The 27,637-nt window shown below is 42.8% G+C and overlaps 2 protein-coding genes across 5 annotated transcripts in view; one reads left to right on the forward strand and one right to left on the reverse strand.

The window, feature by feature from the left end:
* TRMT6 (tRNA methyltransferase 6) overlaps nt 1-27,637 on the forward strand; it is a 65,939-nt gene that overhangs the window by 23,164 nt on the left and 15,138 nt on the right. For both annotated transcript variants that reach the window (XR_005836897.1, XM_040637994.1), the window contains exons 11-12: nt 11,214-11,307; nt 13,922-14,105. Coding sequence is in view for 1 of the 2 variants with exons in the window: in XM_040637994.1 (XP_040493928.1) it covers nt 11,214-11,307; nt 13,922-14,105 (278 nt within the window). In the remaining variant the exon portion in view is untranslated. The remainder of the gene's footprint in view (nt 1-11,213; nt 11,308-13,921; nt 14,106-27,637) is intronic.
* The window catches only part of LOC103674415 (shieldin complex subunit 1), a 129,798-nt gene continuing 103,500 nt past the window's right edge, over nt 1,340-27,637 (reverse strand). For all 3 annotated transcript variants that reach the window (XM_008703325.2, XM_008703324.2, XM_008703326.2), the window contains 4 exons: nt 9,373-9,419; nt 8,779-8,872; nt 2,557-4,304; nt 1,340-1,727 (listed from right to left, as the gene is read on the reverse strand). In XM_008703325.2, coding sequence (XP_008701547.1) covers nt 1,644-1,727; nt 2,557-4,304; nt 8,779-8,872; nt 9,373-9,419 — 1,973 coding nt within the window. In that variant the 3' untranslated portion in view covers nt 1,340-1,643. The remainder of the gene's footprint in view (nt 1,728-2,556; nt 4,305-8,778; nt 8,873-9,372; nt 9,420-27,637) is intronic.

The following is a 27,637-nucleotide window of genomic DNA, read 5'->3' on the forward strand; positions in this document are numbered from 1 at the left end:
CCCTGTCCTGAAGTGTTTGCAAACTAAACCGAAAGGATGTGCTAGTGCACAGGGCAGCAACAGGAGGCCAGGACCATGCAGTGTTATGCTCCACCTGCCAGCAGCCAGCAGCTTCTCATGAGCAGTGCTGTGTGTGTGTGTGTGTCAGTGTGTGTGTGTTGCTTGCCAGGCTAGCATTTGGTGCATTGCAGTGTTTTGCCTTCCCTTTTCCAGTGAGTAAATCCCTATTCGTCTTGGGCCCTTGAATCCTCTTTATTAGGAAGTGATTTTGTTTTCTGCTGAGCTGCAATAGAGAAAAAGGAGAGACGGGTCTACTGCAATGTGTTAAGCATTTCTTAGTAACGTGTATCAAGATGCGGTAACACAAAGGGTTGTAATGGCAGTACATTAGATATATTTGTCATGATATAAGCTTAGCTTTGGATGGTTTCTTAGGTTGGGGTCCCCCGGAAGCAGACCCTGAAATAAGAAGTTGAGGACAAGCAGTTTATTTGGGAGGTGATTCCAGGAAACACCAGTTGAGCTTACCAGTAAGTAGGACAGGGAGATAAAGACAGTCTAGAAAGGGTGTATTACCAAGCAGCGCACTGCTGTGGCACTCGGGGCTCAATCCCTTGGGAGGCACCATTGGTGAGGAATGAGATGACAGGTAAAAGAAAGAAGAGGACATTTTCCACCTGTCTTGCCGTAGGAAGCTAGCTGGAGGGTTAACAATGGTAGCAGCCAACATTTCCTGCACCATGCCATATGCCAGGCACTATTCTAAGTCTTTTGCATACTCATATTATCCTCATAACAACCCAATAAGGCAGGTATCCGAGGTCCAGAGAGGGAAAGCAGCTTGTCCGAGGTCATACAGCTACTTAATAATAGAGTCAGAGTCCTGTCTTCTTACTCAGTAGCAATCAGACAGGCCCTGAGGGTCCAGGGATCTATCTGGACCAGCCCACATGTTCTGAATCCTAGTCCAGAGTTCTTCCCATTATCCAGGCTCTCTCCTCCTCAGCCCTGAAAAATGACCCTTGGCTGGCTACTCCCAGAGCTTTCCAGATAATAGCATTTAAAAAGTAAGTGTCTTGGATCATTTTTGAAATAGGTTCTTCAAGCCTATTTAATAATCTTTCTTTACCCTGGGGCAACAGATGTCTTTTCCTGCACTCTTTTGCTTTATATCCTGGACGTTCTTTTACTTAAAAGTTTTGCTTTTTTACCACCCCCCCGCATTCTGCATCCAAAGACCAACAAATCCTAGTTAAAATTTACTTTAAAGAATGGATTTGAAAATCACACTCCTCCCTGTTAGCCCAAAGGAAGCTAAGAACATGAAGCTTTGGACTTAGGTGAATCTTTTATTATTTCAAACCAAGACAAACATATTTTTTTTCAAGGGTGACAGCACAGTCATTGTCACAAGCATGTTAATATGTCTATTTTGCAAGAAAGGATATGCTACAAGTCATGCTATTCATATTTTCAATAGCATTCTGACAAAAATTAAAGCATTTCCAATTGTGTCAAACATTGAGTGAATAGTAAATTCTACTTTCTGCTTTTGAGTAAATAAATGGTGTCTTTCAGTGAAGCACTGGAAAATAGATAATGTGAGGGCGTCTTCTTAAAACTGCCCTTTTCTCCAACGTCCATCAGCCCCTTCGATTACCACTGAACTTCTCAGCTATTTTCTGTAGTTCCAGATCCATTGCAGCCAGATTCTCAAGTTCCTTTTCCTAGAAAATACAGAAAAGTGGAGGCATGAGGTCTCAGATCAATTCATTTTATTGTGGTTTAAGGGAGTATGAACAGAAGGGAATTTTTGATATGTTAGAAGCCATATGAGATACCCTACATCAGTGGTTCTCAAAGTGCAGTCCCCTGACCAGAAGCATCAGCATCACCAAGGAACTTACCAGAAATGCAGATTCTTGGGCCTCAATCAGAAACTCTGAAGGCTAGGAATCTCTTGAGATTCTGATGCACGTTCAAGTTTGAGAAACACCAATCAGCATAATTCAATATTAGGAAAAATCATTGTTTAGGCAGGTAGCGTTCTGATAATGTTAACTCTCCGAGATGTAAACTAATTTTTATAGTCCAGTAGCTGATAAAGATAGACTAAAGCAACTCATTTCTATATCATATATTCCTTCTTACCTGGGAAATAGTGATGAAAAGTTAAATGACCAAGGCGCCACCAAAAATAGTGGTTGTCAACCTTGGCTGAACACTGAAACCACCTGGAAGCTTGGAAAAATCCTGATGCCCAAGTAGCACCCAGCACCAATAGACAGAATCCCTGGGGTAGATCCCAAACATCAGTAATTACTTAAGCCCTCCAGGTGATTCCAACATGCAGCCAAGGTTGAGAAGCCCTGCAGTAGGGTAAGTGGGCAGGGATATGGACAATGGAACTCAAACCCAGAAGTTGTCGCCACTCTCTTACTAGGGGTACATTCTCATGGTAATTAATTCCCACCAGTTTCTCCACATTACTTTCAGATAGTCTTGAAGATACTAACATTAACCATCTTAATTTTAAACAAAAGCCCCACACTGTACCTCTTCCTCTGTCAGAACTCCCTGGCCAGCCCTGTCCTTTTCATTCTGTGCTGCATGGCGTGGGCTCATCTGCTCCTCAGAGTCATAGAAGTCTGGAAATTCGGCTGACTTCTTCCTGTAGTGAAGGAGCTGGTCGAGTTCAGCCACTCGGTCATACTGCCTTTTGAGATCCAGTCTGGGGGAGAGATTTCTCTTCTCATATCCCCAATTCACATCCTCCTCGAAGGGCTTTTTCTCCCACAAGTCATAGTTGTATTCTGGGAAGAAATTCTTCTCATTCAAGGTCAGCCCGTTTTCCTCTTCCCCCTCAAGAAAATTATCACCCATGTTGTCTTTTCTCTCAAAATGCCTGCTCTTCCACTGGGAAGGGTCATAGTATGGGTTGAGCAGCTCCCCTAATCTCTTCCTCTTGTCAGTGGTATAATGGGGAGCATACTGTTTGCCTTGAAGCCTAGCTTCCTCCCTGCTCTCTGTAGCATCTTCCAGGTCCTCCTGCTGCTGCCACTTCGCTTGGGCTTCTTCCTCACCCCTTTCCTCACCATAGTTGAGGTAATTTCTGTCCTGCTCTTTCCACTCGCCTTGTGGATACCTCCTTGCTTTGTCCATCTGGCTTTCTTGGGCACGGTGGTGTCCTTCACCCAAGAACCGTTTTTCTTCTTTGTTGTCTGGAATGGAATATGCACCTGGTTCCCCTCCCCTGGCTCTGTAGTGGTATCCCCCCTCACGGCCCCTCTCTTCCTGACTTTCTTCATTATATCCCTGTGCTGTGTTGTCAAGCTCTGAGCTGGGGCGATTTCTCTTGTCCTCCAGGCTCTCCTCACTGGGAGGTCTCAGGGCCCTGTACTCCTCACTTCCTCTGCCCCCATATCGTCCCTGCTCCAGGTCCTTGGGAGCCTGGATAGCCTGGTAATTCCTCACTTCCTCCCCATATTCGGGTTCTTCCTCTGAAGCCCTATAGTGGGCTGGCTGGCGGTCCCTCTTTTCCCCTAAACTGACCATGCCCACCTTTGACTCCTCAGATTCCTCACGGAGGTGTCCCCTTTCCTCAGAGGGAGGTTTCCCTTCTTGAGAGGACCTGTCAGGCCTGGTCCTCCCATGGTGGTGTCTTGGCTTCCAGCGTCGTTTGTCCACCTCAGGGTCAGCATCTTCCTCACTTTCCTCAGATTCCTCCTGGCTCCCAACTTGGCTTTTAGACTCTTGAGGGCGTTTCCCCTGGCTTCTTGTATCTTCTCCACTCTCCTGGCTACTCCTCTCCCTGCTGTGTGTCTTCTCCTCGGGGGGCCCAGCAGAGTGTGTACCATATCTGGCCTCTAAATCTTCTTTTTTCTTGGCTGTAGCCTGGTTTCTTTTGTTGAGGAAGGCATTTTGTGTGTCTCCTAGCTCTTCCACGTTTTTCTCTTCACTGCCATCTTTCCCATGCTCCCTTTTCTGATATTTCTCCCCCTCCTCTTCCTTCCTGTCCTCTTCCTCGGTTTTCTCAGAATGGCGTGTCTTTGCTTCTTTGGAGACTTGGCTGTCAGAGGGGTAGAGATCCCCTTGGGGTTCGCTTGCTCCTTCTCGGCTGTGCCCACCTCCCTCTGTGTCTGCCACTGTCGGGCCTTGGGTGTCCTCCTCTCCTGGGGCTCTTGCTTCCTCCCTACCAGAAGGCCTGTGGGCTTCTGAGGGATCAGCTGGGTCTCTTAACAATCTTACTTCAAACCGTGTGTTTTCATTTTCACTTTTCTCTTCATCTTTGACCTCTTTTCTACCTATAATGAAAATAAAGAAGCCTAAGTGTAACTTCAGAATTGCTTGTGGTTCAACAAGTACCAGCCTCAGTGATCAGTGATTAAAACCAAAGGACCTGAAAAATTACTTGGATAATTTTTTAAGTTAATAAAAAGTATACTCAGATTCCTTTTAAAAGAAAATGGTATGAAAGCTCCTGCGTTGTGTTGAACTCTAATAATAAACTCTATTTTTTCTTTTTTCATAACATCCAGCCAGCATTTCTCATTGGTACTATTTTTTTTAAAGATTTTATTTACTTATTTGATAGAGAGAACGAAAGAGAGGAGAAACAGACTCCCCACTGAGCAGCGAGCCTGATGCGATCCCAGGATCCTGGGATCATGACCTGAGTCAAAGGTAGATGCTCAACTGACTGAGCCACCCGGGTACCCCTCTCATTGGTACTATTAATGATCAAATTAAAATCCAAATAAAGATTTGTGAAATATTAGAATTTAGAACCAGAAGAAACCTTAGAATTCATCTAATTCAGTGTCCCCTTTTTGCAAACAAAGACATTGATACTCAGAGAGGTATAATTAGGGACCTTTCTTTCCATATTTGCTCTAAGTAAGGATTCATAAGTTAGCATTATTTAAATAGCTCTAACTAGAATCCAGCTAAATAAAGTTAAACCGCCAAAATGGGAAGTATCAGGATTCAAAGGATTTAAATTTTTAAATTATTAGTTTATCAGCCTTTTAAAATCCGATCAACTGTGTAGACTCAATATAGCAGTATGTGACAATATAACTTAGTAACTGGTGATAAGAAGGGTGTATATTTCTTCCCTGAGAAAACCAAACAGCAGTAGAAGGAATGATATCTTTCATCACTCAGGTCCCATCTGCCCAACATATTCTCAAATGTTGAAGATGAAGATCAGTATACTGAGTTATCTTTGTATTTCATTAGTCAACAGTAAATGGTATAGCTGATATTTTAATTGAATGTGTTCTTTCCTATCTTTTCCAAATGCCGATAGCTCCTTTACTAAATCCTCCTTAATTCAAGGGCGTTTCATGAAAGGAGATATGCAGCTAGCATTGTCTGATTGTTACCTGGAAGGGCTTGAATTTCAACTTACATCCCTGAGTTCAGATAGAACTCCTGAAGCCAAGGCCTGTCATAGCTCTGGGTCCAGATCTGCACTGTCTGTTGTGGGAGCCGTCAGCCCTTTGTGGCTACTGACTATTTGAAATGTGGCTCGTCCAAGCTGAGATGAGCTGTAAGTCTAACATACTCACCAGATTTTGAAGACTTTGTATGAAAAAAATGCAAAATATTTCAATTTTTCATATTTAATATATATTGAAGTAATATTTTGGATGTATTGGATAATATATATTATAAATATATTGGGTTCAGGGGCTGGCTCAGTCAGAAGAGCATGCGACTCTTGATCTTGGGGTTGTGAGTTCAAGCCCCACATTGGGTGTAGAGATTACAAAAAAAAAAAAAAAAGATAAACTTTATAAATAAATACATAAATAAATCTATTGGATGTAAAATATTATATATTGAATAAAATACATTGGGTAAAAATAAAATATACTATTAAAATTAATTTCTCCTGTCTCTTTTTACTTTTTTAATATGGCCACTAAGAAATTTGAAATTATATTTGTGCTTCACATTATATTTCTACTGAATGGCACTGATGAGTCATTTTGAACTGACATTTGCAAAATGGAAAAAATTGGTCATTGTAAAAATGTCCACGAAATAGTGGATGGTCTGTACCTCTCTCCTTAAAGTGTAGCCTAGCATAGCATTCTCATGTTTTGTGAATCAACTGAAATGTCTCTGACCTCTCATACCCAGACACCTGAGAACTCCTCCCTCCCCAGTCATTATTTCTTTTAAGAGGCAGTCTACCTTTGAAGCAGGTGGGGCCGTCAGGTAGGCACAGGTGAGCAAGGAGGCTTTGGGCAGATACTGACATCATTCTGAGAGTCAGCTGACATAGCCCTAATCAGACAGGAGCTCAGCTTTCCTGGGCAGGGGCTGTGTCGCCCCTTTCCTAATGCCTACTGGTCAGAAACAGAGTATTTTTATTTTTTCCCAGTTAAATGTGTGCTCCCTGTAGGAGCTTGTGCCTGAGTCTTAGCACTTCCTCCTAAATTTAGCTTCGAGTCCCTGCAGGTGAGATCAGAGGACTGTGATTAGCAGCACATAGTCATTGTCAATCTGTAAAACCAAGGTGTGAAGCTCATCCTTACTTTCAAGTAAAAAAGGGGGAAATGTACCTTCCATACTTAACTCTCTGTTGCAAGGATGACCAGATTAACCTGGACAAAGAGATTCTTGTACCTATTAAGAAATTGGGCTATGTATTCCATAAGGTCTCTTCAAGCCATAAAACAGTGATTCTGCTCTATTCCCCAAGTGCACATTCACTCAACAAGTGTGTGCTTGCTCCACAAACACTCTGGAGAGAATGGGGAGTGGAGATGGAGACGGGCTAAGGGCAGGAGGGAGATTTCTCCATCCACCTGGCCGAGAAGCTCCACCAGTCTTCTGATCAGTTTAAGACATATCAGCAGGAGAGAAAACTAGAATTGGGCAGAAGCCACAAAGTGGTAACCCAGAGGTGAGTTCTGGCTGGCCTAAATTGCACTTTTAGTAATTTCAAATTCAGAGGCAATACTTAAATACCAGGAGATATTGCTTACAAATTCAAATTTTAACTTCTTTTGAAAAATCCCAAATCTGATAACAGAGTCTGTATTTCTCCACAGTAGGGTTAGAAGTGAGAAATATCTGCCCCCCCCCCCAAGAAGGGACATGTATCCTCCAGTTTGTTAGTCACTTGCTATGCTGCCTTACTCCCTATGCTATCTGTCTGGCCCTGGCTGCTCTCTGAATCTGCAACCAGGAGGAGCTCTTAAACCCTCCCCATCTCAGCATTGTATAGTTCTCTGGGTAGAGTGTCACCAGGGTCCTTCCTGAGAGACATGAGTGAATTGATTTTAACCAGTTTCCCTGGGTCTCTCTCAACAGACATCAAAAGACCCCAGGGCACAGTCAGTGTTAAGCAGAAGCTAGAATCGCCATGGCCACAACCTAAAGGCTCAATCTGATCTTGGCAGGCAAACAGAGCCCTACCTTCAACAGCTCTTCCTAAGCAATCACAGTTCTTTGGTGACCTAGTATGGCAGACCCCACACTTTTGCATCCATCTGGTAAACGAAGGAAGGGGAAGGGAGATAGTGAGATGGGTTTGCCCAGAGGAGCTGCCTTTAGTCTCTGCCTGAAGACTCATTCTGTCCATATTTATTCCCTGTAATGGCTGGAAATGAAGGTTGGGGAGAAATTCAGAAAGATGTGTAAGCTGGGATTGGTAGGGAAGTTCCTCCCACTATTCATGGAGCTGTAGAGGCTCAGGTCCCCACATCTGTGATTACCCTGAAGCCCCCAACAGTGGACTGAGTCCTGCCAGATTACTCTTTTGGTCAATTGCCAATACTTGTTTTTCCCATTTTATGCATGAGGGCTCATGTGCGGCCATCGCAAGCAAGTATGATCCTGCAATGGGAGATTTTGGAGGTGATGAGAAAAACAAATCCACTCTTCCCAGCCTGACTAAAAATTTAAAAGCAGAGAAGGTGTCGAAGACAACAGTGGGTTTTGGATTTGACTGAATCAGGTTGACTTCATGCATAAGAGAGATGGCAAAGTTTTGTAAAACTGATCTTTTAATGTCAACTCCCAGTGGATACGGCTTGCATTTCTGTTCAGATTTTGTCTTCGACAGAAGTGGATGGTATAGAGAACGCATCCCACTCTAGATTCAGAAGGTCACTTCTCTGACTCACTGGCTGCTCTGCTTCTACACTCCCCCTTCCAGTTCTCCACCATTTGGTAGTACCTCCCATTCTAATCAGCTCTAAATTAAAATGGCCTGAACAGTCTGTCATGTAGAGAGGCCAGAAGTTTCCAAGTCATCCCTCAAGCTTCTACTTTCTCACTGTCTGAAGAGCAGAAGGCAAAGAGAAGAATAATTTTAAGATCTCCTTCTATCCTTTCATCTTCCAGCCATCCCAGAACACTTAACTCCTGCGACCTAGTCACAAATGAGCACTCCCCACACTTCTTCCACCCAAGTGAAAGCCTGTTCTAAAAATCCAAACTCTGGAACCAAGGAATTTAAGAACTGATAGCTATCTCAGAGGCTATCACTGAATTCAACTCCCTCGTTTTACTTTGAGAAAATAAGCCCAGAAAGGCAAGAGGTCCTTCCCCATGGCCACACAGCTATGAAGTGGCAGAGTGTGACTGGAAGCCATTACCTTCTATCTCCCCAGGCACTATTCTAGTCTGTACTCTTCCCACTGCATTATGCCCTCCCCTGCACTCTTTCGTTGGGAGGTAAAGTGGAAGGTGAAGTGGAGGGAGCAGGAGGAAGGACCAATTGAGGGACAAAGATCTCCTGCAGTGTGGGACACTTACTCTTTTTCAGGATTTGGCGACACTCAGGGGTGATGGGTGGAGCGTTGGACTTCGACAAGGCATTTGAGAGGACCTCGATGATGCAGCGAGTCACCTGAGGGGAAACCGAAGAGCATGTTGGCAAAAGCTGGTGTCACTGGGATGACAGATGAACTCAACCCAGAGCTGCTGTAGCAAGAGGCTTGGCTCTGTGGTCTGTACTGGTGTGGGATCCTTGGGGCAGAAATGTAAATTTACAGGACCATGGTGAAATCTCGGAGGCTTCTCCACAGAACAATGCAAAACAGCATTGGGTCAAGATTACACAGAGAAGAGAAAGACCCATTTCTTGCAGGTTAGAAGGAAAATGGTGATGACAGCTATCCTCAGGGGCGCCAAAGACATCCAGGAAGGAAGTGAGAGCCCAGGGCAGGAGGGACATTCTCTGCCCCCAATCCCTCAGGGATGAACACCTAGCTTTGTAAGCCCATGTTGTAGGTTTCCTGTTGCTGTCATTTGCTTTTGTTTTTTTGTTTGGTTTGGTTTGGTATGATAAGGAGTGAGAAAATCTAGTCTAGATAAAAGTCTAGATTCTAGACTTCCAGTTCAACTTACCATTTCTTCATTGTGGCTCCTGTTATCCACTGGCACAGAACTGACTGCTTTAAAGGAGAAAAAGAAATGGGAAGACTTCAGTCGATTTTTGGAAGCTGTGTGACCCCAAACTCACAAAATCACCCCCACCCCATGCATATTATTTGGAGAGAGGGGCAGAGTCACAGCTGAGCAGAATAGAGATAGTTGAGGAAGATTGGTCCAGGAACCATAATTGCCCATACACGCACGCATGCGCGTGCGTGCACATGCACCAACACACACACAGCTGTTTTCCCTAGCAATGTCGTAAACATGATTTGGAAATGAATACTGTCTTATATGTGTACGATTCAAATCCAGACCACAGACAAAGAGGGATTCTGAGATACTGGCATACTGGCAATGTTCTGATTCATTTTTTTTTTAAGATTTATTTATTTATCTGAGGGGGGGAGGAAACGAGTGGGGGAAGGGGCAGAAGGAGAAGGAGAGCATCTCAAACAGGCTCCCCAGTGAGCATGGAGCCTGAAGCGTGGCTTGATCCTAAGACACTGAGATCATGACCTGAGCCAAAACCAAGAGTTGGACGCTCAACCAACTGGGTTACCCAGGCGCCCTGGGAACATTCTGTTTCTTGATCAGGGACTGATTACACAGATGTGCTCAATAAGTGAAAAATTCATTAAGCTGTATACTTATGATCTGTGCAGTTCTCTAAATGTATATCATACTTAAATAAAAATTTTAAAACCTAGTTTAAATGAAACCAGGCTACCCTCCTCAGCTCTTCTGCCTACCCAAAATGGGTACAGATTTGTGATTCCCTCTACCTATTCCTGTCTCCAAGAAAATATCCCCCCCAAAACTCACTTTACTTTTGAAGACATGGTTGTGATTATCTTACATCACTAATTACCTCATTTTTACCCCCAGTGCTTTGCCTGAATAAGCTTGCTTATGCATCTGTGTCAGTGTTGTGTCTCCCTTTCCCCATGTTGTCTGCAGCCGTGTGTAAAGAGCAGGGGAGGGATCTCATTCTACTAGTAGAGCATCGAGTCTGTAATATCATGTGCAAATAGGTGTTTAACAACTGGCTTATGAGGATATTTTAAAAGAATAAATTTAAATTTATTCAAATTACATTTCATGAGACTCTGCTTGTTTTAAAGCAGCAATTCAAATGCCTTTGCCTTCTTAGGAGATGTTTCAGGTGCTTTTAATTTTCCAAAGCCATTTTTTTTCTTTTTTTTTTTTTTAAGATTTATTTATTTATGTGACAGAGAGACAGCCAGCGAGAGAGGGAACACAGCAGGGGAAGTGGGAGAGGAAGAAGCAGGCTCCCAGCAGAGGAGCCTGATGTGGGACTCCATCCCGCCGGGATCACTCCCTGAGCCAAAGGCAGACGCTTAACGACTGCGCTACCCAGGCGCCCCCAAAGCCATTTTTTTTCTTTCAAAGCTGCTTTGATTCTTTTATCTTTCACTTTGACTTTGTTCTGTCTAATACTTTTCCATTGGAGAAGCTAAAGCATTTACATGTAGGCCCATCTCCACCATTCTCCTGGCACTCCCTGGAGGAGACAACTGCTATTATCGCTGAAGAAGCTCAGTGCAGAAAATTCTAGGTCCCTGAGCAAGAGAAGAACTAGCTGGAGCAAGAGCAAAACTTTCAGACATCAGAGATGACAGTTACTCAAGTGCAGTTTATTTTTAACCAGCGACCTGACCTCTCCTCATAAAATGTTTGCTCTCCAAGTGTTTTTAACTGCCTGCCTCTAATCAGTTACAGGTCATAAGGCTCTTTCTCAAAATAAAACACCCATTTCATGTACTCACCTTACTGAATTTTCCTTTTTAAAGCATGGCCTGGGATCTACTTCAATTGTTCCAAGAAGCCCAAAGCTATCCAGCATGTTAAAATCATTTGTAAGCTGTTTGAGAAGTGGTGAACAAGGTAAGAAGACCCCACGATCTTTCTGAAATGTAGCTCAGATAAGATCCAGATGGCTGACCTTTGGCACCCAGGGTCCAGTATGCTGGGCCATTATTTTATCCCCCAAATGGCTGTTATTTGGCAACATTCCCACTCTGGAACTTATGCTTTGAATCTGAATCTGTAAAATTCTCTAGAAAGACATAACTGAGAGAACTACTCCTCTAATAAACTAGAAGGTGTCTTTTTAAAATCTAGCTTTACTAAACCTTTGTAATGCAGTTTCTTGCTAATAACTTTCTCCCCCCACAAATGTAAAAATAGGTGCTTTTATTAACTACTGACATTGCCAAAGTATTAACAGTCATCAGATTTTGGTGGAGGAAAGTATTTTTCTTTATCACTCTAAACAATTTATAGCTCATGTTCATTATTGCAGGACAGTCCTGTTTTTCTCACTGAGGCTCTTCAGACCTGTTTTTGATAGAAAGAAACTAAGGTCTCCTTATAAAAGTGCAATATGCATCTTGGTGAGACCCCTAAGTTCCACTGTATTTCTTCCAATAGAATCTGTGACAGCAAAGTAATAACCAAAGACACATTGATTCCCTTAAAGTAGTTTGACTTAATTTTGTATAAATTAAGATTCAGCAGGCACCAAAGAAAACCCAAAAATTATGATAAAAGTGAAGTACTCAGATGGTAGAAAATCTTCAAATTATTTGTATGATAAATCTGAGAATAACTTCCAAAGTATTACCTATCACAAGACTATCAAACTAAGGTTAGATTGCAGAATAAAAATACAGCTATAATTTTTAAAAGTTAAGCAACCTCATCTGAATGCAGAAAAATTTTACCCAGTATAATATGGATATCATAGAGCTATGTCACTCATATTAATTTTTTAGAGTGCCAGGAGCTAATGTAGAAAGGTATGGATCTCCCTTCAGAAGCTCTTAAGGATAGGAAATGAACCAGATGGTTTCCTGAGGTTTTCTTCAGCCCCATGATTTTGCTAAACAGCAAACTTTGCTTGAAGGCTACCATGTTTTGCTTCCAGGCATTTGTGGAAGGTGGGAATGGGGAATGACTGGTAATGGGTATAGAGGTTTCTTTCTGGAGTAATGAAAAACTTCTGACATTTGATAGTGATTACAGAATCTGTGAATATACTAAATTACGTGCTTTAAAAGTGTGGGTTTTATGGTGTGTGAATTATAGCTCAATAACTTTTTTAAAGAATATAATATCTCTAATTTAGCTGATATTATAATATGAACCCTTCTTAAAATATTCTCTTGCATAAAGGAGCTATAAATATTTTACCACCATGGTTAAATGAGTCTCACAAATGACACTGTTTTGTAGTCTAAAGCACAATGTATAGCATAGCTATAGCATTTTGAGCAATTTCTTTCTGAAAATATTTTTGACAGGAAAAGACTATTCATTTAGTTTTCTTTAAATTAAGAACATTTATAGGTAATTTATAAGAGTGACAATGTTAGAAAAATCTGAATGTGTGTAGCTTGCAATAAAATAAATTACCATTGGTTTTCATTTTGTGTCTTTATATTTGGGATCCAGAAATTACTGTCAATGAAAGCTTCATATTCATGGATGGCAATACCTCAATTCCAGTTAGGAATCTCAATGTCAGATTAGAACCATATCCTATGAGGTTATTAAAACAGCCACAGAAAACCTCCAGTTTAATCCTCCAGTTTAATCTGGTGGTAGCATATTTATTTACCAAGGGTCTAGTGATTTTACTTCAATACACACATACACACACACACATGCACACACACACAGAATTTTTCAAATTTCCAGAGATCATTTCTTCAAGAGTTAGAGTAGTTTGAAAGATTAATCCTACAGTCTTCCACACATAAAGAGACACTGTCAAATATCTACAACTTAAAATTTCATTCTCCCAAATAGACTAAAATGATGGGGTTATTTTTTTTCATCTTCAAGGATATCTTTGTGGTTACTTTATAATTGTTATTTTCCTGGAGTACAAAATTCAAAATATCTCCTGCAGTTTCCATTCATAACTTAAAAATGGATGAATTTGGGTATGAAATTACCTCTCCCCAGAAATGGAACTATAAAATACAAAAAAAAAATTACATTAAACTTGTACATACATATATATGAACACACACATATAGAGGAACATGTTAAGAAAAAGATATGATATCTTATATACATATGAGACTTACTTTCATCTCATCATGTCTAAAAAATAATGATAAAGGAAATTATGCAGGTGCCAACTAATATCATAATACATGTACTCTTGTGTCTCCATAGTCCTCGGGCTTTAAAAAACCAAACAAATACTTAATTCCAGTTACATATTAAGGTTTTAGAAGCATCTCTCTAGACAGGTAGAGAGAGCGTGACATTTTAGAAGTGAGCACAAAATGTGGGGTTTCCTTGGAGGAGCAGGCACGTTTCTCTCTGTCTACAGGAAAACTCAGATATAAAAAGACCGAGACTCTTCTGGTTGGGCTAGGAAGCCCTCTGGCTTTTTCCAAGTCAGTCGGTGAAGCAGGGAGTTTCAGAAATTAAGAATCTCAAGCAAGAAGGAGAAACCTTCCACTCAACCCTTCCTCTCCCTCAGTATCTACAAACCAAGGTTCCCTAGCAGCCTTGAAGACCGAGGCTAGCGCTGTCCGCGGTGCTGAACAGGCGGCTGAGCCCACTCACCGGCCACCACCGCCGCTCCCAGGAGGCCGAGAAACACTGACGGCTGCATGGCTCCGCTCGCCCGAATCTGCACGGAGAAGAGGATGGCGGCTGGACCGGTGAGTGAGATGCGGGCGGAAGGCGAGATAAAGATGCTCCGGGAAAGCAGCTCTGCGTCCAGGTCCCCGCGGTGTGGCGCGGTTGCCGCAGATCCCGCTCTTATAAAGGGCAAGCCGGGCCGCAGGGCCAGGAGGGGTGGGAACCCAGGAGGCGGCGCCCCCTCGCTCAGCCCTGACGTCACGAGGCGGCCCCCAGGGCCGCAGCACAAGTAGGAGGAAATTTACGCCAGTCCAGTCTCCTGGGTGCTTGGGGTCTAGAGCGGGGGTGGGGAGTAAGGCGGCCGTAGGAATGAAGGGGTAAGAGGAGGTAGTGCAAATCTGACGCGAGGAGAGAGGTGGAGGTCTGTCTTAGATTGCCCAAGCTTGTTCCTTATCTTACTCCACCCCACCTCCAAACCTGAAAACGTGTGTTTGAGGCTGTGTATGGTGTGCGGTTTTGTTGAGAGTGTATCTAGGACTGAGGCTGGTTTGTGTCTTGGACTAAACTGTGGGGGGACATGGAAAAAAGAATGATGGCTTTAAAAATAAAAGGTGCAGCTGGAGAATATGGAGCCTGCTGTTCCTTCAAATTTTTAGTCTTAAATCTGTCTACCTACCCATTATTCTATCTATCTATGTACCTACCTACCTATGTACTGTTTGTGATTTTCCTCTTTCTCTGAACACATAACGTGTACACAAGGTAAACAATTTTAAAGTCAGATGGTACAAAAGGGTTCACTATAAATGTCTCCCTTCTACTTCTATTCCCCAAGTTCTCTAATTACCCTCTGCAGAGTCTATACTACTTAACCACTTTCTGTTGTTTAGGCTTAATTTATTCTGAAACATACATAGCTGCATCTTTTGAATGGCTACACTATATTACATTGACTGTATTAACTAGGATTTATTTAACCAGTCCCCTTTCTGATGGGCATTTATTTAGATTGTTACCTTTTGGCGTTTAATTACTCCTTTATAATAGAGCCCTAGTGTCAGGGTGGGTAATGGAATAACTTGCTTGTAGAATCTAGTACATCCCATAAGCACTGTGCATCCTGTCTTCCTTCAAAATTGAAATAAGAAAGTATTTCGTTATTAAGTATGAGAGGAAGGTGAAAACATCTTCCAGGATATTTTTAACATGAGTCCTCTCAGTCTAATGAGGACTCAGGAAAAAGGAGCAGGCAAGTGCCCTGCACCAAAGAGAAACCATCCAGAATCTTCTCTGATAACACAGGTTTTGGGGTCTTTTTTAGGAAAGGCAGATGTCTGCATGCACAGCTAAATGGACGTTTCAGTGTCTTTTTCCTGAAAATCAATGAGGCTCAAATCCTTTACTCATGCACTACATCTCCCTGAAAAGGCTGGGAATTATTTAATCAAGACCAGGGCCACAGAATATTTTTTAAAAAATAATCTTGAAAAGGATATTAGTGGGACAGTTGGTAAAATTTGAACAAGATTTGTAGATTACATAATAAATATTGTATCAATGTTAATTTCCCAATCTTAAGAATTGTACTGTAATTATGTAAGAGAATATCTTTGTTTTTAGGAAATGCATATTGAAGTAGCTAGAGATAAAAGGGTGTCATATGTACAACTTACCCCCAAATGTTTTAGAAAAAAAGTAGAGAGAGAGGAAAAGAGGAAATATTAAAGCAAACAGGCAACATTTGGGAAATTGGGGTGAAAGGTATATGGAAATTTTTAATACTATTTTGCATTTTTCTGAAATCTGATATTATTTTAAAACAAACAGAAAAGAATGTTCTTGGCACAAGAAAATCTGTATAAAACCACTGGAAAGAAGTGGTTACAGACAAAGAAGATGTTAAGGGAAGGTCCTTCCTTGGGTGCTGATCTGGGGGAAATTCTTTAGCTATTATTGGAATTATATAAGGCTTCCAACTGTTGTTTAAAATACACTGGTTGCCAATAGTACTTAGAAATTGGCACCTTCCAGGGGCATCCACATTCCGGTGTTTCAGCAATTTCCCTTTTGTCTTGCTCTGTTGTAAAGCACAGGGTTAAAAATGTTAATGTCATCTCATGGCTTCTCAGACAGGGCTTGGGCTAAGTTTATTACTCATCAAGAAAAGTCTTTTCATTATTGTGAATTGGCTCACAGCCAGTTCCTATATTCAGACTGACCTTTCTTTGTTCTCATTATTTTACAAACTTTTTATTATTTTTGCCTTTCATATTTAGATCTCCATGTACCAGGGGGAAAAAAAGCTTTTGGAAGGAGCATTTCCAAGGAATTCTTTCACAGCAGGATGACAGGAAAACCATTATTTTCCTTGGGAACTAGAGCTTCAAATAAACCTGGCATGAGTTAGGGGTACAATCACACTTTTTACCACATTGCCACTTAATTGTCCTGAGAATTTTTTATTGAAATGACCATCCTTTCTCACCTGCTGTGTAGTGTCACTGAAAAAAAACAAAAACAAAAGCAGCCCTAGAGTTTGTATGTGCATAGGTATGTTTCTAGACTCTTCCAGAATACTGATCTCTTCTGTCTCATTGGTCTATTTGTTTATCCTTAGAGCAGCACCACACTTTTTCTATCACCACAGCTTTTTAATAAGTCTTGGTATCTGGTGAAAAAGGTCTTCCCATCCTGTTTTTCTTCTGAAGGACATTGGTTATTCTTCGCCTTTGCATTTTCATATAAATTTTAGAATCAGTTGCGAATTGCCATGTGACAAATCTGTTAGGATTTTGATAAGAGTTGCATCAAATCTATGGATTAATCTGGGAGCAGCTGTCATCTTTACAATATTGGGCAGACTTAATTTTTTGATTGCTGATAATGTTTTGGATGTAATCTTATCTCAAGTAATATAAAATATTATTACCATAGGAAAAGAAGAGAAGCCATGGGGAAGAACATTTGTCGGGACTGCTCTCAAAGAAAAAATAAGGAGGAAAACAAATCTCCTTTAGGAACCAGAGTCTAGAAAAAAGCATGGTTTTGTACATGGCTCCTGAAGTAGATTATCCATGAGGTCCAGCCAGGAAAATGAAACCACTATATGGAATTTAATAAAGGAAATAATGCACAGGGATTAGAAAAGCTGAAAGAGCAAATAGGGGAACAAGAGGAAATGCAGAGATTAGTAAATGCAGGCAGCTGCTACACCCCTAGGGAAGGGAAGGATGAAGAAATGTCGTATCCTCACTGCAGCCCAGAAGCATGAGCCACTTGGTGAGAGTGGGAAATTCCGCAGGCTAGGAAGGCAGAATTTGGGGCCATGGAGGAAGTGTTGTCTGATAAGAGCTGGAAACACAGAAGAGAAGCAGCCCCTGCTACCAGTGCAGCCTCCTCTTCCCAAGGAGAGAAAGGGGGAGAACTCCCTTGGCTTCTCTTTTCTTTCAGTGCCTGTGCCTCTTATTGGCTGAACATACCTAGGTATGACTGACAGGGAAGCCCGAGCAATATGGTTTGCAAGGAACAGTCCCTCCGCTGATACAGAACAGAGCAAGGAACCAGAAAGCAAACAAACAAGCAAACGGCATATAGGTCAAACTAACTCACCTAGCAATCGGGTACTGGATTTAGGTTTTCTCTTAAAACTCATTAATTAATTTCATTTGCATATATAAATGCTTACTATGTGTCAAGCAGTCTTACATACATATTTGCCTATAACAAATGACATGGGCAAAACCAACACTAGTGGTGAAAGGAAATATACTCCATCTACTCAGCCAGCCAGGGAGGAAAGGGGGAGCGGCATGGGGTAGACTCCAGGTCTGCAGAGGAGGGTGTGAGAAAGCATGGCGTGTCAGGAAAATGGCAATACCATGGAAACTGCTGCTCTGCAAACGTCCATCTACAGAATGCTGAGACTTCTCCCAGATTCCCAGATCCCTCTGAGGTGTGTGTTCCACAGAGGCTCTGAAAGTTTCCCAGTGGGACTAAGCTTTAGTGATCCACAATGGAACATTCCTGATAGCAAGCTCTTTGGAGCTGCCTTTCCTTCCCTGTTTTGCTTCTCCACTCCTTGTCTCTGTTTCTTAGAATTATCTACAAAACAAATTATTTCCAGTCAGATTTTTGTCTCAGGGTCGGCTTTTGGAGGAAATTGAATGATGACACATATATTCACAAACCTATTACAGGCTGTTAAATAGAAATGTTCTTATTATGTCCGAATTTTGGCTGGAGCCTCCGAACTAGGGAACATGTGTTTTAAGTGCCCACACATTCCAAAGAGAGGAGTCAGACACATCCCTATGAGATTCACTGACCCAGCACAGTGAACTGGCACACTGGCTGTCAGAACTAGAAATGTGAAGGGGACTGGCTGGAGAGAGAATCTGTTTCATAGGGATGCCTGTACTGTTTCATGATGCTGCTTCCTACCTCAGCCAAGTGAGAAGCCCCTTGAGAACAGTTCACAAAAAGTGGGGTGGTTTGCAGGAAAGGAGATTGGACATCTCATTTCCTGGCCTAATGCTTGCTGAGCTGCAGACACCCAAAGACTTCCAATGATGCTATGAGAGGACAGTGGGAAGGAGACCATAGGGCTACTTTATTTGAGAGTTCAAGAGTTCAGTGAAGATGGAGGCAGTGGGAAGTCAGTTGGAGCAGCTTGCAAATTGGGGCGAAGGATGGTGGCTGGAGCATCTGTATATCTAGAGATCTGCCCTGGGCCAAGTGGACTGCATGGAATGTTACTGGTCTTGAGTCACCCAAAAGACGCCCTTGCTTGATGGAGCAAGGGGACCCAGGGATGTACTGATGATGGTAGCTGAGAGGTGTTGTGAAAGGTCAGACAGGGAGCATCGCCCCTGTCAGGGATTGGAGGAGTGAGGAGGTTACCATGGAGGACTCTAAAGAATCAAGAAAGGTCTCTTGTGAAAGGGCAAGCCAGCATCTGGAGGTCCCCTGGAGAACTACAGAGGACACTGGCAACCTCTGATCCCTTCTCAGTCTTCTTTGATCTTCTGCCTTGTTCCAAACCAGAAGGAGCTGGGTGGAGGGGGTGGGGAAAGGGAGTGGTTATGATAGGAAAGAAAGACACAAGGAGGACAAAAGAATGAGCCAGCCTTTTCCTCTTTTCCATGATTAGTTCTGAGTCAGGCAGCAGCTGGGCGCTGGAGGAGCTTTGAAGTGGGTGAAAAATAGAAGTCTGGACTGTTGTAACGGTCTAGAGTTAATGAAAAGTTGTCATTCCTGCCTGAGATAGTGTTCAAGGATCAGGAAAGGAGATTTGACAGAGGATGGTTGAAGGCAGTTATGAGAGAAGATTGAAGCTATTTCCTGAATGTACCTTCCAGGTTCAGCATGTTCAAAATGATATATGTGTAATATCAGATTGAAAAATGCGTCCACATTGTTTACATATATGAGTGCTGTAGTATAAGGGGGAATGTTCCAACTGGACCAGAAATCATGAGAAATCCGCAAAAGATAAAAGCAGATGGGTTCAGAGTGAAGGAGAAAATTCACAGCCCCTCAGATATAACTAATGTGAAAGATCAGGTGAGTTTTGGAGTTCCTCCAAGCCCAGAAGCAGGAGGGAATCTGTGGGTCACTGTTGAGGGGTGTGAATGGGGTATCTGATAGAAGTACTTGGGTTATATGGCCCTCCCTTCCTCCAGGATTGTGCCAAGCAGTGGGTAGCAGAGATGGCAGGACCTGCATCCTGTTCTGTTGGGTTCTTCCCATCTCTTAGTAGCAACTTCCCTCCACCTCTGATGCCTTGATGCCCACAGCCTCTTTATACTCTTCCCATTAAAAAACCTTCTCTCTATGGCACTCTTCTTAGGAATTTTTGAAATTTGTTCTCATTCCAAAATATGTATTTGAATTTGTGGAATTTCCAGCACCAAACCAGAAATGGTGGTCATAACGTTGAAGTCACACCACCTTCACGCCAGCATGGCTGTTACTGGACCAGTCCTGTACAGGGTGTTCTCAGGTCTCCCTCTTGTACTGTCTGCTGAATTCCCCTGGCCCCTCTCTACGCACATCCTCAGGAGTCATGAAATGTAAGTTGGTTCTACTTCTGTGTTTCTGAGAGATCTGGCAGACTTAATAAAACCCTCTTTGCTCTAGGAGGAGGCATTCTTCTGCTGATGCTGAATTTTTAATTATTTATGGTGAGTATTAGAGCACATCTACTCCCAGGCAGGCCTCTTCTCTACAAAAATATATTCTGTGGATGTAAACTCTGGGAAAACTCCATGTTGGCTAATTTCAGTTTTACACCTATGAATATTTTATTTCCCAATCATTCATAATGGTCCTCGAGGAGCCATTACTATTAAGTAAATATACACAGTTCCAAACCTCCCAAGATGTAATTGCCCATATTTTTGTTCTGGGTAACAAAGATATGTGTGTATGGTGGGCCACTTCTCGTAAGTTTTATTGAAGGATTGCTCTCCCTCTCTTTCTCACTCTCCCCTAGCTGCCTTTTCCCTGTTTTGTACTCACTCACAAGGCTGAGAAAAGAGCACCAAATAATATTATACTGCCATATAAACATGGTACTCCCTGAAACTATAAGTAACCAATGGATAGCCACTCTCAACTCAATCTTTTTGTCTTTCAGAAGGCATATGATCCTGTCAGGTATGAAAACAAACATTGGAACACTTACCGGATTTGGTCCTTTCCCCCTAGAAGTGTAGTGGAGGCAGACTTCATAACTAACTTAGGAAGAGAGAAAAAACCTTTGCTGGAATATGACCCAAGGGACAAAGTGGTACCCTAGGTCCTGCAGATTAAAGGCAGAAGCCTCAGGGTTCATTGGGCCTCAATCTACTGGAACACGGGCCAGTTTCCAGCCCAGAGGTAAACGAGGAAGCAAAAGGGCAGTCAGAAGACCTCACTGAATCTATATAGCCTAAAGAAATGTTGAAGATAGGTTGGAGCAGCACAGGCGTGGTCTCAAAGGAGATGGTTTAGTCACTGAAAAGTGACCCTGAATCCCTCAATTCCTGAATTTACCCAAGGACTCCATGAAATGGATAGACAACATTCTTCAAAATCTAGAGCAGTGGTTTATTTGCATAATTCAGTGTTTTATTATGCTACTCTGGACACTGTTTTGACAGTGGGGATGTGGAGGGAGGAAAAAACCAGGAAGAGTATGTAAGAGGCAGAATATCATACACACAAGTTCCTACTCTCTGCTCTCTAGGTAAGCCCACGCGGTGGTATTCTTGGATGTGGCTACTTCTTGATTTGGGGGAAAGGGCACGGAGGAGGTAGCACAAGCCTCAGAGCAGGCATCAAAATGCCAAGTCAGTCAACAGCCCCCAGTCCCCTCCGTTCCATACCCTTCTCCATTTCTCCTTGTCCCTCCAGATGAAAGAGAATCCAAAAGAACTTTGGGAGGTAAGATACCATCATCTGTCTTCTTGTCCTTCTGCTCTAGAGTAAGCATCCAGATGGCCCAGCTTCCATCATCTGCCTGTCTTTCCAGTATGATAAACATCCCACCATACCAGATCTAAAAGTGAAGAGTGTAATTTATACAAAATATGCTATTACAAAGTGCTAATGAATGCTGGGAGACTCCAAACTAGTGTTACTCCTGGAACCATTTCAGAATAACTTGTCCCTGAAGACATCTGAGGGGAGGAAGTCCATGAGTGGAATTTCAGGAGTACAGAGTTTCCCCAGAAACTCACTTCAGTCAAGAATCTTCTCAGGGTCCCTCAGCTCATACATTACCTGTGAGCTATGGCCCATTCAGTGGACCAACTCTGCTCTTGGTGTGCATAAAAACAGTAACTCCCATGATAACATTCTTGGGATTGGGGGCTGCTGCTGAAGTAGACACTTATGTGAACATCGCAGAGTAGGTGGTGGTTTGGAAGGCCTTCCAGGACTCCTGGAAGGGGAGTAAAGGTCTTTTTTTTTTTTTTTTAATCTCTGTACCCTGACAGCATCTGGCGCAACCTCAGTGGGGTGAGGAGGTGTTGATCTTGAAGTGTCTTTTGACTGCCTCTGTTATTTTCTGTCTACAACTCACATACTTTACCTTGTGCTCAACCTTCTGTGTAACTCACATGTTTTACTCTGTGTCCAGGGACTCAGCCTTGCCTGAGTCTTTGGACCTCCCTTAGCCTCTGTTAAGAAAGATACACAGAATTCAGCATCAGACCACATTTCTTATTGATCGGGCCCAATCTGGAATCTGACTTCTTGTGACTCGTCTTGTTTGTGATTCATCACTGATCTTCCTGAGCCACCTCTATTATAGCCCAAGCTTAGATGATGTGTGGTAAGAGTTTGGGACCTCATCCCAGTAAAGGATGTCTCCATACTTTCAGGTGCTCAGCCACAAACCTTAGAGTCACCCTTAACTCCTCTATTCTCTCACATCCAATCGTTGGTCTTTGGGCAAATCCTGAAGACTCAAACTTTAAAATATATCCAGAATCTAACTGCTGATTTTCAGCTCTAACTCCTACCACCACTGCTGCAAGTCACCATCTTCCCTCAGCTAGATAAATGAACGGCCTCCTCACTGGTCTCCCTTCTTCTCCTCTTGTCTCTTCATAGTTCACCTTCCATACTTCAGCCAGACAGAGCGCATTAAAATGTTTATTTAACTCATGCCATTGCTCGGTTCAAAATGCTCCAATGTCTCCCATCTCATGCACAAAACCGGAATCCTTACACTGACCACCAGGCCTTTATGATTTGGCTCCCTTTACCTCTCTCACTTCTCCTGCCATGCTCCCCTGTGCACTGTGCTCCAGCCATGCTAGTTTCTGTGCTGTTCCTAAAACATGCCAAGCATCCTTCTGCCTCAGGTCTTTTGAGTTTACTGTGTCCACATGCAGAGCCAGAAATCCACATGTTCCCTCCCTCCTTGAGAGCTTTGCTTCAATGCCAGCTTTTCAGTGAGGGCTCCCAAACCTTCTCCCTCCCCTGTTGCAGGCATTCCCTATCCTTCCTCCTGCCTTACTGTTCTCCAAAGCACTTATCACCACTAGTAAAACACCATAGGTGTTTTTCCTTATTTGTTTGTTGCCTATCTCTTCTACTAGAGTGCAAGCTCCATGAGGGCAGGGCTTCTTTGCCCATTTCATTCTGTACTCTGTTCCTGGTGCCTACAACAGTGCTGGCACATAGTGGCTGCTCAGTGCATATTGTTGAATGAATGAGTGATGCATAGCAAGTTGTGGGAACCATTGTTAAGGAAGACATTCAAGCTACAGGAGGGCAGGTGGTCTGCTTTTGGGGACATTAAAACTACAACATTGTTTATTTTTTTATTTTATTTTTTTAAAAGATTTTATTTATTTACTTGACAGAGAGAGACAGCCAGCAAGAGAGGGAACACAAGCAGGGGGAGTGGGAGAGGAAGAAGCAGGCTCCCAGCACTTCCAGTTTTCCCAGCGGAGCTGGGAGCCCAATGTGGGGCTCGGTTCCAGGACCCTGGGATCAAGCCCTGAGCCACCCTTAATGACTGAGCTACCCGGGTGCCCCTACAGCACTGTTTAATTCTAGGAAGGATATACTGAGTGCCTGCTGTGAGCATGGCACCAAGAAAGACAAAACAAGATAGAGGCTCTGACAGCTTCCCTCAATTTGACAACTGGGCACCTGCTGGGTCTGACATTGTGTGAGTTGTTGGGACTCAAGGACAGTTAGGACATATCATTACTGCCCTCAACAAGCCTATCAGGAGTTCAGAGGTGCAAATAAATAATTATAATCCAAGGTACTGAGTGCTTCCTTAGAGGAAATACAAAGTAGGGCCAGTAAAGAATTCCAAAGGTTGACAGGGAGGCCCCAAGGCTTCCACTGGAGCTGATTTTGAGCTGGCTTTTAAGTAAACATATGCCAGAGAAGCTTATTATTTCCTAGGATGATGAATAACATTAAAGGCAAAACAGCAGTTACAAGGCAGTGTGCCACTCATGCTGGAGCTGGCTTGTACTAGTTCACGGGAGTTGACTGTTACATTTTCAGGAATTTCAAGAGAGTTGGCTGACATCACATTGGCAGCTTGAACTCAGCCCTCGTGGGAATATTACAGCACAGAAACCATGTGTGTGTGTGTGTGTTGTGTGTGTGTGTGTGTGTGTGTGTGTGTGTGTGTGTGTATGGTTTCTCTCTCCCTTTCTCAGTATATCAGGTCTTCCCCTCCCCAAAAGAGCTGGTTGCTAAACACTCACGAACACACCACCAGGTACAGAACAGACATGATTCTGTGGTTCACAAGACTGGTTGGTCATAGTAGCTGTCACAGTCAAGGACAATACACTTAGGTGATGGTAAATGAGCTAGGCCTTCCCAGTGGGTGAGATTTGGATGTGCCAAAGTGAATGTACTGGATGAAATAATGTCCCCCCACCAATTCATTTCCACATTACATTCCACCTCAGAATGTAACCTTATTTTGGAAATAAGGTTTTTGCAGATGTAATTAGTTAAGTTGAGGTGAGGTCATACTGGATTAAGGTGGGCTCTAAATCCAGTGACTGGTTTCTTTATCAGAGGAAGGAGAGGGAGATTTGGATACAGAGACAGAGGAGACCCGGGAAGAAGGCATGGGACGAGAGACACAGAAATTGAAGTGGTGCAGACACAAGCCAAAGAATGCCAAGGACTGCTGTCAACCACGGCAAAGTAGCAAGAGGCAAGGAAAGATTCTTCCCTATAGTATTCAGAGGGAGTAGGGGCCTACTGACCTCTTGATTTTGGACTTCTGGTTCTAGAACTGCGAGACAATGAATGTCTGCTGTTGTAAGCCACCCAGGTTATGGTAATTTGTCACCATATTAGGAACCAGATTACCGCATTGGGAAACTAATGCAGAACTACAAGAACAAAGAGAATGAGGTAGGGATGTATAGGAGATGACTGAAGGAGAGGAAAAATAACTGTTGTCATTCATTTATTGAGGGCCTTTCTATGCCTCCTCCCTTCCTGTGATGTGGGGGGAGTGCCCGGTCAGCATCATTTCTGTCCTTCTCCCTCCCCTGCTGCAGGCATTCCCTGTCTCCCTCCTGCAGGCATTCCCTGTCTCCCTCCTGCCTTATTGTCCTCCAAAGCATTTATCTTTTGGTTCATTATCCTCATTTTGAAGATAAGAACCTCAAAGTTCAGAGAAGTTAAGTGAATTGCTCAAGCACACGCAGCTATTAATGACTTAAAAAAACAAGCTTTTCTGGCTTTTATTGCTCACCTTCCTTACCCTGTGATACTCTCCCTCTTTGATGTTTTCTTCCAGGTGGGTGGGAACCATCCCAACATCTAGGGATGCCTGGGTGGCTCACTAGGTTATGTCTGCCTTTGGCTTGGGTCATGATCCCAGCATCCTGGGATCGAGTCCCACATCAGGATCCTTGCTCACTGGGGAGCCTGCTTTCCCTCCGCCTGCTGCTCCCCCTGCTTGTGCTCTCTTGCTCTCTCTCTCTGACAAATAAATAAGTAAAATCTTAAAAAAAAAAAAAAACCATCTCAACATCTCAAATGATGGAGACAGTGATATTAAAATCCTCAATATTTACATCAAGGAAGCAGGGCAAGGAGATTTTAGGATTCAAGTAGAGTTCAACACCTTTTGCCCTGCAAAGATCACCTCAATCCGGTAGAAAGATTCAGATGTCATTAAAAAATAGAATTTTAAATAGCCACAGACATGCTAAGAAAAATGCATAAGAGTACTGAGTCCCTTTATATGGAAGGAAACCACCATCACAATCAGAAGAGATCCAAGCAGCTGATGTTTATGTTGGTTAGAATCTCTTTTTTCCCCCCAAATTGTGCCTTTTATTTGGCATCCTGGTCTGAAGTTGAAAGAATAAAGATCTAGCTACTAGAATAGCAGACAGTAGTCACACAACGTTCTACACATTTGTATACTTTAGACAAGCTTTCATTTAAAAATAAAAATAATTCGGGCGCCTGGGTGGCACAGCAGTTAAGCGTCTGCCTTCGGCTCAGGGCGTGATCCCGGCGTTCTGGGATCGAGCCCCACATCAGGCTCCTCTGCTGGGAGCCTGCTTCTTCCTCTCCCACTCCCCCTGCTTGTGTTCCCTCTCTCGCTGGCTGTCTCTATCTCTGTCAAATAAATAAATAAAATCTTAATAAATAAATAAATAAATAAATAAATAAATAAAAATAATTCGGAAAATAAAAACAAATAAAATAAATAAAAATAAATCCACCAGAGTTTTAAGGGAAGATCACATCGAACAATTGTGGTTATATTGTCAATGAGTTCCCCTCCCCCTACCTCAAGTAGATTCATGTAAAAATGTTCTGAATTATATATATAATATTAGGATTGTGTTTGAATTTGCATATTGATAAGGATAGTTAACCAATTATCTAGTAAAAGGGAACATTCCTAACATAAGTACAATAATTGAATGGTGGGGAATATAATGAATTCTATACGTTACCTTGCTTACAAAAGCACAGCCTTCATATGAGATATAATTTTCTCATATGATTACTCAATTTATTAAAAGTCTAACATTATGGGTCTCCTGGGTGGCACAGTCGTTAAGCCTCTGCCTTCGGCTCAGGGCGTGATCCCAGCGTTCTGGGATCGAGCCCCACATCAGGCTCCTCTGCTATGAGCCTGCTTCTTCCTCTACCACTCCCCCTGCTTGTGTTCCCTCTCTGATGGCTGTCCCTGTCAAATAAATAAATAAAATCTTAAAAAAAAAAAAAGTCTAACATTAAAAACACTGTCATTTTGGCTACTTGGTTTTTATTTTTTAGAAAGAGAGACAGAGAACATGTTGGGGTGGGGGATGGGCAGAGGGAAAGAGAGACTCTTAAGCAGGCTCCACGCTCAGTGCGGACTCTGACGCGGGGCTCAGTCTCACAACCCTGAGATCATGACCGAAGCCGAAATCAAGAGTCGGACACTTAACTGACTGAGCCACCCAAGTGCCCCTTGCCTACTTGGTCTTTAAAAATTATTATTTCTTCTAAACTGTGGTTGGTTAGAATCTTTTATTCTGTGATTTTAACTGTTGGGGTCTGAAGTTGGCCTAGCAACTGGAATCGGTTTCCATTAGGCCCATACCTAGTAAAAGGCTATGCCTGTATTTCACTGACTCTATTCTAGCCTTTGGGAAAATACTATCCTCAGTCTTCTTCTGAGGTGTGACTGCAAATGCAGGGTGCACCTACCCCAAGCAGTCTAGGCCCCATGCAGCATTCGATGCAGAGATCCCAAGCTAGCAGAGCCTGGCCCTCAGTGTGTGGTTTGGCTTATATTGGTTGGTTGTTTTAAATATTTGAATTTGAATACTTCTAATTGAGGCTTGCACTCTCCTGTTTGGCCACACTCCGTCTCCACCACTTTTGAAGTCTTAACATTTAGCCGAGTTCCCACCGTTTATCATGACAGGCTTCCATTCTCTTGATTATTCTTCTGGTCCCCATGGGTGTCATATTAATTCTTCACATCTCAGGAAGAAATCCTTCAATCAGATTGCTTCCTTCCCGAAGCCTAAAGTCAATGCAGAGAGAACTGGAGTTTCCTGGTGGGGGGTTGTGTGTCTTTGAAGCTTGAAAGGGCAGGTGCAGTGGGACCAGGTAG

Source organism: Ursus maritimus, unplaced genomic scaffold, assembly GCF_017311325.1.
Source record: "Ursus maritimus isolate PB19 unplaced genomic scaffold, ASM1731132v1 scaffold_22, whole genome shotgun sequence".
NCBI classification, from domain to species: domain Eukaryota; kingdom Metazoa; phylum Chordata; class Mammalia; order Carnivora; family Ursidae; genus Ursus; species Ursus maritimus.